General features: G+C 35.7%; 1 protein-coding gene across 2 annotated transcripts; it reads right to left on the reverse strand.

Moving 5' to 3' along the window:
- Positions 1–372: 372 nt before the first annotated feature.
- LOC100369813 (CMP-N-acetylneuraminate-poly-alpha-2,8-sialyltransferase-like) lies at positions 373–8,791 on the reverse strand. Of its 2 annotated transcripts, XM_006815869.3 has the most exons (5): positions 8,529–8,791; positions 6,176–6,285; positions 4,950–5,045; positions 3,651–4,220; positions 373–701 (listed from the first exon to the last, which is right to left on the reverse strand). In XM_006815869.3, exons 1-5 carry the CDS (start codon positions 8,529–8,531, stop codon positions 416–418), a joined length of 1,065 nt encoding a protein of 354 aa, XP_006815932.1. In that variant the 5' UTR covers positions 8,532–8,791; the 3' UTR covers positions 373–415. The 2 variants fall into 2 exon arrangements, with proteins under 2 accessions (XP_006815932.1, XP_006815933.1); XM_006815870.3 differs by lacking the exon at positions 6,176–6,285 and having other exon boundaries at positions 8,529–8,789.
- Between the last annotated feature and the right edge of the window lie 3,260 nt (positions 8,792–12,051).

Consider the following 12,051-nt stretch of genomic DNA (forward strand, 5'->3'; position numbering starts at 1 on the left):
CAGTTAATACAACTTTGTTGTGTGTCCCAAATTTAGAGCATTTTTAATTTAACAAACTATAAACGAAGTTTACACTACTGTAATTTGTAATAATAGAAATGCATACAAGTTGATCTGAATGCAAAACAGTTCAATTTTAATCAAAACAGACTTGTCAACATTTTGATCAATCCTATCGTTCCAAGATTTGCTGAGCGATATCACGAGAAATGTTTTTGTCCATCACATAGTGTTCCATTCTTTCTCGCCATTGCATCCACTGTTTCAAATACCCTGATAAGTCAGGGAAAGAATGGAATACGTTTGGCTATTTAAGCCAGAGATTTAATCGAGAAAAAAAATGTGGTAGAATATCAAGGAAGCAAAACACAGTCACAACAAAAAAGCTTTATTCACAAAATTATAACCAACACGATTAACTGTTCAATGACTGGTTGTGTTTCGATGTAACACACGGAGAGGTTACCCATCGTATAATCTCTCTTCGGTTTAGTTCAAGTAATACTTTGTTTTCATTTGGCATAGTTTGCTTCTTTTTTGTGTATCGACTTCGTTGATCGTAGTAGTGGTGGCTCACCGGGTTACCCTGTGGCCCTATATGAAATGGCCAGAAGCCGTACAGATCGATCTTATCGCAGAATAATGTTGCTAAAGTGAATACGATATACCCTTCACTAGTACCTTGCGAAGTGTTCCATGCACTAAAGTGAAAATGAAAAAAAAATGTTAGATCGAATATACTCAGGAAGCAATCATTTGAGCACGTTATTTTCAAGAATACTATGTAATGTTTCGTTATTGATCACCCGAAATGATCAATTAAACGATGATGTCCCATTTCAACTTTTGATTACATGGACAGAGGCGCAATTGCGCAGACGCAGTTACTCATACATAGTACATAAATTAACAGTCACAGTGAATCCTTGCGGGGGAAAATATTAAATAGCATAAATAGAACAATGAAAGTATTAACGATGAACTTTGTTTTAATATTATTTGGTGTGTAAAAGTTCAATGTTCGTAATTGTGCGACATTATCGACGGGGTCGTTCCACTGACTAGTTAAGTGTTCATAGAGTTGGGGGGAGGGTCATCAGGAATTCGATTGACATTCCAATGAAACTAGGTCAGCGGAAAACAAGTTGGAGTAAAATCCCCTCGCAAGGTGGCAGACTTGATTACGCAGTTTAGTGGTGGCACTGTCCACACGATGAAGCTGGGTCATGACTTTATTAACACCCTTTACGCTTTTCGATGTCAAAGGCATTCGGTGCATCTCTTAAGTTTAGTTTTTTGTGCCGCGACTTATTAGCCACCCCTTTAGTTTCTGTTTTAACTATGTTTTCTAATAGAAACCTTCTTAGCGTTCAGTTCTTATTGAGGATTACCATTAGCATTGTCACAAAGTCGTTCGATATTTTCAATATCTTCACACAATGTATCTTTCACCCGCTTGTAATTGCTTGTCAGTTTCGCAGTGTATTGTGTTTATACTTCTCTGATTTTTAATTTTCCAATGTTCCACCAAGTTTGTAGACTGTCATGTTGTGATTTCACTTTCCGTCACAACCATGAATGATTTCACATTACTCTTAGTCATGCAAAAGACATTAATTATAACACCAAATGGGATTGCTGTTATTAACCTGTTTAAAAGTAAGTCACGAAAGAACAAGATGGTGATCAGACAAAGTGTGGCTGAATAGATGTGTATTTAATTCTGGGTGAAATACTTGTATTTGTAACATTCTCTGCAATACGTGATTTACTCTCGCGTCTTTTCCATGTTGTACAGAGCTTGTATTAAAGTGACGTCAGGCGTCAATGAGTTTGTTCTGATATTTCATCACGATTCAATGTTAGCAGATGAAGGGTGTGGTTCAGTGCTGTTGACCTTATCCACGTCCGGGTTTGTCGTATAGTTAAAACCCCCGTCAATGTCGGTGGGATCTGAACTAAGGTCATTCAACAAATGCTTGAAAACTGAAAAATTCCAGTTGTTCCAACCCGTTTGGTGGAGTATATCAAAATCGACGTGGACATGAAGTATGTCGACCGGGAAGAACATTGTGGACGCTCAATACTTTAATGTTTTTCTTTGGGTTTGAAAGAATTGCAACACCTGATGAGTGCGAAGTATCATGGGGAAAAGAGATGCGGCCTCTACATGATTCGACTATACATTAGTTTTTCTGCCTTGTTTTGCAGAAAAAAAACGCGTTTAATATTAACGTTTCATCTGATGGCTTTTCCTGGGAATCATATTTTTGAAATGACTTGTATCAGCATTTTTTGCTTAAATTTGCTCAGTGAGCGGGTAAGAACTACGGGAAAAGTGGTCGGAACTATTTCCACATTGTGTCAACACAGGTGGCGCTATTCGGTTGGTTTGCGGCGATCCGAGTGTCAATGCAATATTGTGCTAAATAGCGCCACCTGTGTTGACACAATGGGAAAATATACATCTACATTGGTTCAGTGGGTCATTTCCATTTCTTTCAGTTTATTTTCATCAGTTGTTCTGTTTTCGGTAATATTACCAGTTACTATGGGTTTAGTCGATTAATCAGTCTTACAGTGCATGTCATCGTTAGCTGGAGTTTTACTTCATTATCAGGTGTTTTGTTTCTGCTCAGTGCTTGTGTCGTTTCAATGTCAACAAGTGACGCTGTACTTATGTGTTGACCGTCTTGCTTGGAGAATGATTGTAAACCCTGCAGTTATGTTGAATATGTCCTTTCTTTTGTCATTTATACCAGTTAATTTCGTAAATAGATACTGTAAAACATGTTTTTTGTTTAGCTAGCATGTTAGCTAATTTAGCTAATCCACAATTTCACTAAATTAAGATGTTTCTAATTAGAATCGAGTACATTCTCACAATGAGATTATTGGCACTTTAGATAATTAAGATTCAGTTAATTCGTGCTTTGAGTCAAATTCGCTAAAATAGTAGATACATTCGGTACGCTCTCCCTGTTGGGTATAAAACAGAGGAAACCAGACAACTTTCGTAGCAGGTTTGACTAGAGGTTCACTGTAAATATAACGATCGGCAACAGTATTGAGTCTACTCATACAGACCTCCTCGGCCGAATTCACAGAATTCACAGCCTCTAAAGGCACTCAAATAAAAACAAAAAACACACCAAAAAAAAAAAAAAAACGTTAAACAGAAGAACCTCTGAACAGTTGAACTGAAAATAGAATTCACTTTGGTACAGAAAGGGTAGAAAAACGGAGCCCAGCCGAAAGACGTGCGTATTTATGTAAATTATATATATAAATACATACAATCACATACAAGTACAAGAGGCGATCGTTCTGATTGGTCAATGGTTTTCAGATTTATAAATGTTCGAATAAAATCATTGGACAGTGTTCGAGAGACGCTGACAAATTACACCATTGCACATCTTATTAAATTGAATATCGTCGTAATATATTCCATTCCATCGAAAGTGACGCACTGTGTTAAACTGCAAATCTGATGCCCGTTCCTTATTGCAGTGCGCCACTAACGAAGGAATGGGTCACAGACCCAGATTACGTCATATGAAGGATGCTTGAAACGGAACGGTAATACTATACATGTCCCAGGGGAGGAAGGAAAGTGTGGAGATGAGGTTGAGAGACACTGAACTTACCGGCTTATAATAGTTGGCCATACTGGAACAATAGAATATGCCAATTGATACTTCATCTTACTTGGGTTCATTTTCGTCGTTCTAAGAATAGTCTGCATCTTGTTATTAGCATTTCCCATTGCAGGTACTTTTGCAGACTTGTTGTATCCAAACCACAGAATCGAATCCTTCAAGTCTTTTAACTGATTAACGTATCTGTGCATTTTCTGGTTTCTTTTCTGTATATTTTCATAGAAACGATGAATAATAACGTTATTGACTGCAGTAAAATTAGTTTTTCCGCCGACGTCTTTCTCGTAACCACTCACGGGAGCCAGGTTCAATCGCATCACAAAATCGTGTTGGTCTATTTCAGAACCACATCCACTGTGTGTCAAAATACCGCCATTCCCCACAATAGCACAGCTTTTTTGTTGTTCGATGGTATAAAAATCCTTTACCATTTCCATATACGTTTCAGATTCAGTCCCAAAGTTTAATTTTTGGGGACAACAACGCCTGTCGAGCTTGTTTTGGTCTTTATATATTGCGATTGTTTTTTTCAGATCTATATACTGCGAAAAATAGTTCCTAATGAGAAAAAAAAGTGATAAATTAATAGGTGATTATCCGTACACTGCGAGATTTCGTGTGAAATGCGAGTACCAAACGTCTGACGAAAATCCAATGATATAATTTTGAATTTTGTTTTTATTGCTCAATGTCGAAACGTATATCGTTCACTGTGTACTATGGCGTTAAGATACCTTTACTTCACCAGGATTGGCCATAATTGTGTATAGCCTCTAATTAACCTTGAAAATAAAACTGCTTTTGCGTTCGTCCAATCCTACGAGATGTTTTGACGCTATTGCGACGCTGAGACCTTTCATTTCGAGCAAAACGCGGGATCTCGCAGTGAACGGAAGAATAGTCTATTGTACGGTTTTGAATGGTTCGTACATGTTAGCATTTTGGCAGTCCCATTGAGGTAAGATTACTGCGTTTATCTCAACTTCTCAATCTTTCAAAATCAAAAATTCAGAAATTATAAAATGTCGTGAAAATTTTAAAAATACAAAATAAAGAGAAAATATCTCAAAAAACCAAAAGTTGTTCTTGATTTTCTGCCCAAGACGTGTCAAGAACGCCTAGGTTAAGCCAATCAGAAACGTCGTATTTTGCATATTTAATATACATATTCTGCAATTTCACCTTCTGGGAACACTGCACTTAATATTTGTATTACGGTTTTTATTACCTTGAACCTTGTCTATGTTATAATCTTACAAACTGTCTCTGCTGTCAGCCGTTACGTACCTCAAGTCTGCTAGACTCTCACAATTCCTCAAGCCTGTTGGACATCTTGTGCACGGCGGTAAGTGTCTCTTCATTTTAAAACACGACATGTCTTGGCTGATAGACAAAATATCGTTATAATATTGAAAAATAATATCGAGACTACAATATATATATATATATATATATATATATATATATATATATATATATATATATATATATATATATACACAACATGAATATGTTCGAACTATGTCTGAATTATAATTTAACAGTATTGTTAAGATTGTAATATTGTTTTCAGCAAACATTCATAGAGCATTATTTGGGTATTGCGACTAATATAGAAATAGACTACATATTACAGATGAAAAGTTGAATATCTAGATAGTATGACAATGATTGTTTGATAATCTTAAGCAGAACATATATGATTTTTCGTAAAATAAAAAAATATATTTGGCATAGAACCATAGAATTAATCGTTGGGTGGAATAGTGTACGATTTGCATGCGTATGTGTCCTGGATCTACCTACATGTACAGCACAATGTAATTCAAAGTACAATTGCGTTTTAAATAAGGTTAATTAAATAAAAGTTGAATATCGCGAGACTGAACATAGAAATGTTTGCGTAGCTTAGGTTTCGTAAAGGGGGAAGGTATGGTACAATTATATTAATAGTGATATAAACTGCGCCATACTTCCCCACTTTATTAAACCTAATTAGCTACGCAAAACGTATTAATAGTCGAATTCACTATTAACATATAAATTAAGTTTTCCGAAGATTATGAAAAAGGTCCTCGGAAGTTTGTATATATATGTATTTTTGTCCTCGCTACATTAGTAATGCAAGTACACACACACTAACTTACAAGTAAAACATCTTTGATTTAAAAATTTTATTGTTCAAAGTTGTAACCATGTACACAATAAGCAGGTTATAAGTTGATTGAAAATTAACATTGCCACACAAATGTTCCTAGATATTAATGAAATTATAACGAGATATGCATGAAGAAGTACAACGACCATATGCATCGGCCAATGCGACCCCGTACTGCCTTTGGGCGGACTTTGCTGTATTCTGGTAATAACCTCGACTTAATATACATTACATTACATTAACAAGAAATAGTTTTGTAAAAGGAACAATGGAATTGACAGCAAACCACGATGATACAATATGGCGTTGTTATGACTTACTCGGACACAGAACATCACGTGACGATGTCACTTACCATGTCTGTGCATTAGTCATATATCTTGCTTGATAGTAATACATCATCACAACTGCGGTTGTCAACAGGAAGAAAAATATTCTCTGTGCGAGAACGTTCATACCGTCAGTCTGAAATGCAATACGTTTGAATAGTCATATTTAGTAAAACGCATTAGGCAGTGTTGATCGCTGCTGTTACAACCGCTAACGTAAATATTTCCTATCTCTATTCAATAATTGATTTTAACCAATAATTCAATGAACTGATAATGTAATAACAAATTCACCGATATTGTAATATGTCAATATAATGATCTTATCGGTATTCTGATAATTTATAATATTTGTGTTATCGTTGATGACACGATAGCTCGTTTTAAAATACACAAAAATAAAGTTGCCGCAGATTGAGTTTAAAACACATTTTTTCACTTAAAAAAATAATTCATGCTTAGAAACATAAAAAAATAATATGTATGTATCAATGGATAATTTTAGGCGTGAAAATAGCAGCCATTTCACAGGCACTTTAAGTGGCCACAAATATAAGCTATTATTTCAGCAATTAATTCTCCTGTTGTAAACATGTAACTATGGCAACGAATCGAGACTTTAACAAAATAGGATGCAACGAAATTCCATTTTTGTGTTCTCACATGTCCACTTACATTTTATAAATGATAATCACCATAATTTGTAATAATTATCACCTAGAAATTTCAAGACCAGTTTAGAAAAAGACATCATAAAATTAAAATTGATCTCACAACATGGCATTTCAAAATGTGTCAGGCAATACTTCCTAGATACAATCTAGTTGCCGTCCAGTTAGAAATAAACAGTTATAGCAAAATAAATTTACATTATTAATATATGTGTCAAATCATAACTTTCTTTTTCCATCATATAAAAATGATTTATTTATTTATTTCTGTGTAGTAACCACACAAAACAATGTCTTGGGGAAACAAAATATTGCTTGGTTTCCCACGAACATGCGATTATAAATAATTATAAATTGTGTTATAGTAATGATTTAATAAATAAGAAAGTTTGGACTATTTTTAAGTGCAGCCATAGCATTATTCCCACACAGTTATGTAATGTATAGTGTATCCTGATGAGGTCGCGTGAGTTGCGCCCTCCGCGGTGCTCCAAACCCAACACACGCCTGACAGAACGATGTAGTTTTTCACTTCCCCTGACGATTTATTGTCGGTACCAATCAAATTGCAGAAATGTCAGATAGTAACGGCCATTAAAGAGTAACCATTCACAGCAGAGTTTATTTGTTTGTTGATATGTGTGATAAGGTGCTGGCAAACAGTCTGTGATTTTTGCTGACAATGCAAACATGGCTTTGATTGACGGTCATGACCACCAAAATGAATATTCATTGAACTCATTGCAAGAAGACGTGAACTTCACGAGTTTGCAGTATTGATCTTTCCGACGAGACGTGCACTATTCTGTCAGGCGTAAGTGAGGTCTGATGCCGCTCGGCCGGCGAGGGCCTACTCACGCCTACTTTTCAGGCTAAATACAGTATCCTAGGGGACGGACATCCGGGCATTTTCTACCGCCTGGCAACCCTCGCGGTGAAAACAAAGACCAAAAACTCGCAGAAAACGGTACTTTGCGATGGTTGATGAGGGTCCCCTGAACAGTGTAACAAGATTAGCCCTACGTGTGTAACATGTGAATTTGGTTGTTCAGGATTACTTCAAAGTTGAGTTTGTGTTGTTTTCTCGAATTTTCACCGGCTCCACCGGCGTTCCACAGCAGCGCGCACAGAGCCCATAGAAATACGTGGTACAGTGGTGCGCGTCTTAGCAACGTAGAACGTCTGTGACGTAGCTCCGCCCCCGAGGATTGTCATGATAACCCGGCCTTCCTTCAGCTGATGCAAATCAGAGATGTAACGTTACTAGAAATTTATTAGTTATAACTTTAATAACAGTAAAATTATTATTAGGTTATCTGTTCAACAATGCATTTCGTTATCGGTAAAAAGTTATTATTGGTTGTTATTTTGTTATCAGATAATTATTGCATTTACAGTGAAAGTACATCGTGTGTGTTCATTTAAAAAAAAATGTATATTGACAAACAGTCGGATAAACCATTGACCCTCCAGTAGGGTATATACATAAACCACAAACCTGCTAACACGTCATTTTATTCAGAATATGTATATGCAAAAATAATGGATTCGTCGATTCGAACATTTTACTGTCTATGATTGGCATTCAGTATGGACTAATAATTTAGAAATAACATTCGAAATGATAATCACATACATCAAACTTTAAAACTAATTAACTCTTATAAAATAAAATGTAAAGGTGTTTACAAAAAAATAAATGACTTACCATAGCTTATGCCACGTGTTACTAGTACAGAACGGGATCAGTCCAACAAATTGGCAAATACTTGCTTCACAATGGTCTTGGTGTCGGCAGTGGTATTGCCGATACGGGCCTAGCAATTGGTGAATATTCCAGTGATTCTAATGGTTTGCGTTGGATTACAGGTTAAATATCATTATTTATGTCGACACACATCAGTAGTGATAACCGACATGTCGTCGTTGGGCGCATGAACGTCAGACCAACTTCAGTCGAGAACCACGTGAACGTAGTATACTCGACTGCATCGCAAAACAACCAATCAAATGAACCGACTCATAATGCCGATTCTCCATCTGCCCAATTCGTGACATAGCTCTGTAATCACTGCATTCCAGCTGTTGTATTTCAGCGAATAAAACAGCAAACACAGACAGAATTGGTATTAGCTTTCTACCGGTAGTATTTATTTTGTGAGCTAAACAGAAATATTGTTTTAAATACATATTAAAGTCAAACACTGATATGTGTAGTCATGGTAATGCTTATGATTTGCACCTAGACGTTTATTTTCTGCCCGTTATTAATATGGATAATTAGGTAATTGGTAATTACAAGTTTATAAGAGTAGAAACCACGCGAGGTCAAATTACCGACTTATACCATGAACAAAGAAACAATTTGACAATTTTGAAATCAACACTGCTTCTTGGGAAAACTACAAATCGTTAACTATATCATCTTTATTTTAAATATGACTTTCCTAATATTATTGAGAATTTCAATGACGTCACAAATTTACATATTACAGAATTTGATGGGCGGAGACATATAAACTTGCTATGCCAAGGGAAATCTACAGCCCGTAGATCTGAACCCCGTCGCCGCTAATGTAGACAGCTTTGAGACCGCATTCCATAATTTTCTGTACTTTTCATAAGAGCTACTGGTGTATAACATTTGCGAGGGTCTCATACTGTTTCGCGATATAATCAACTTCTACTCAAATAACATTTTAATTTAATATGGAGTTTCCAGCAGTGAAATGTGCATATCCGTGCCCAGTTTTTTTGTGGAGAAACGATTTGTTTAAATGTACAGTCCATGCTACTTTTGTCTCGGATGTGAATAATAACAGTCCTTCTTTTAGCCTGTGAATCTGATGTATTAAATAACTCGTTGCCAAATGGATAGTAAGCGAACTAAATGACAATGTTGTCGTAAGATATCGCTTGTTCGCATGACACTAACCTCCTACACACACTCCTACAAGTAATGAAGGGTTACCGAGTGGGGTGGAAATTATCCTTTCACGCGCAGAAAATTACGTGTAAAAAGGCTTCTTTTCTTGATTCGCATAATATTTTATTCCATTACTACATCATGTAATAATGATTAAAAAAAATGGTTCACGTATTCGTATCATTATTTTTTCAACCCTGCTTGTGTCTGACAAACAACCGGCAGCGTACTAACGAAGCGTCCTGGCAATGAACCGATGCAGTGAAGTCGTAGAAGAGGGCAGAAAGTAGTAAATGATGTCATGAAACCACGAAGCCTTGTAAATTCGGATACGCCGCGCAAAAGAACACACGGGAAATATTATATCAAGCTAAACAAAAATGTGAACAAAAATATTAGAATTATGAACAATTTTCATTTTTTGTAATGTGATAAAAGTTTACAAATTGGAATTGAACATAATAAAACAGACGCGATTTGCAAAATTGTGCATTTACTTATATTCATATGCAAATTATTAAACCAATACGGTTACATTGATATTCAAATTTCATTATTTTGATGTTTTGAACAATTCCAATGGGTTTTAAGTTCAAGAAATTGGCAGGGAAATAATGAGTTCTGTTGTTTATTTACTTATAAATAAAAAGTAGCGAAATTAAAAACCAGCAAAAAAATAATGTGTTTATAGTATTTGTAGTTAAAAAATATTTCAATTGCTATATCAGTTAAAAATGGTGGCCGTCGACAAAGTTCGGATAGGTTGTGTTATCATTGGTGACTGACTATTTAGAAAAGTAAACTTAATATATAATACCGTTTTCACGAGTAGTTGAAATTTTCCGGAACCCATATTTGTTATATCCATACAAAATTTTAGCGCCTACAGCCACCAAAATGCAATTATGTAATCATATGCACAGCAATAAGTTTGGTGTCTGGCCATACAAATGAATCTGCCGAACCACAACGAGCTCATTCTGATGCTAATGAGATAGTTGTAGGTGTTTGTTTACAAAAAAATCAACAGACAGCAATGGCATTCATATAATGTAAGTGACGTCATAGTAAGGTCTTGTAAACAAGCACACATTGTAAGCAGACGCGTATTTAATAGTATTTAAAAATAAATATAATTGTATAATAATAATATTGAAACAATAAAAAAATAATCAGTACATAAGTATTAAAGCAGCAGGGTGGTCACCTGCACACGCGCGGGAATGGAGTCCCAAGCGACATAAGAACACACACTAAAACGCAAAGACTCATGGGTAGACACTTGTTTGTAAACAATGACACGCTATGGCCATCTGACGCATGCGCAGGTGACGACTCTCCGCTTTAAATATTGTAAATCTGGTAACCATAGGTGCATATAATATGTTTTGCAGTTCTGGGTAATCAATATTAATTGCTTCAACTTGTATCGCAATGGAACAAATTGGGTGCTCTGGTTAGGTTTGCGCTGGATGAAGGGAGGGCGTGATTCACATAAGCATTGTGTCGCAGTGGCTGTTAGTGAACACATCTACACCAACTGAGTGATACTAATGACAAACACTATTCCTTCATTGTTCTCTTGCATTGTGAGAATATGACAACAAATAATGCACAAAGCATGACAAAACACCATAGTTACTACAACATATTGCTTACCTTAACTTTCCGCATTGTCCGAGCTAATTTACTTATTTTTTTCATCACAGTTCAGTGTGATGTCAATTTCATTTCCTAATCAATTTGACTGATCAACTGATTGCGTTCATCGGGAAGTAAAAAACCCAGTATATATATCTTAGTATATATCTTATTATCATGCGTACTATATTCAAATTACAAATATTCAGTAGGATTTTTATGAGGGGGTGGGGTATTTTTCAGTACTTCACGCTTGTTTTCTGAATACCACATATACAATGAGTAATGAATTAGAGTTCACGTCATATTTACCCCAACATTGGCGTATATTATCCAAATAGTATCACCCGTCATCTTGGTTAATTACTACAGAATGTGCGAACGCTTTTAGATATCCCTGGACGGAATTCAATGATGTTCTGCGCTTAGAATACAAATCTGTCAAACACACTTTTTGATTTAATACAATAACAACAATTTATACTCACATATTTATGGGAAGCACAGTATTATTTTATGCGCATGCGCAAAGGCATCATTGTTTTGTTTAAACACTGCTCAAGGGTAAATACTCGGATCTTCGAATTGTGCAGATTTGGAAATACGAAATATTCCTAAGAGTACGAGAATAAAGTATCGATGAAGTGCAAACTGGCATATTCGA

The sequence above is a fragment of the Saccoglossus kowalevskii genome, chromosome 22 (assembly GCF_978046115.1).
Source record: "Saccoglossus kowalevskii chromosome 22, keSacKowa6.1, whole genome shotgun sequence".
Lineage (NCBI taxonomy): Eukaryota > Metazoa > Hemichordata > Enteropneusta > Harrimaniidae > Saccoglossus > Saccoglossus kowalevskii.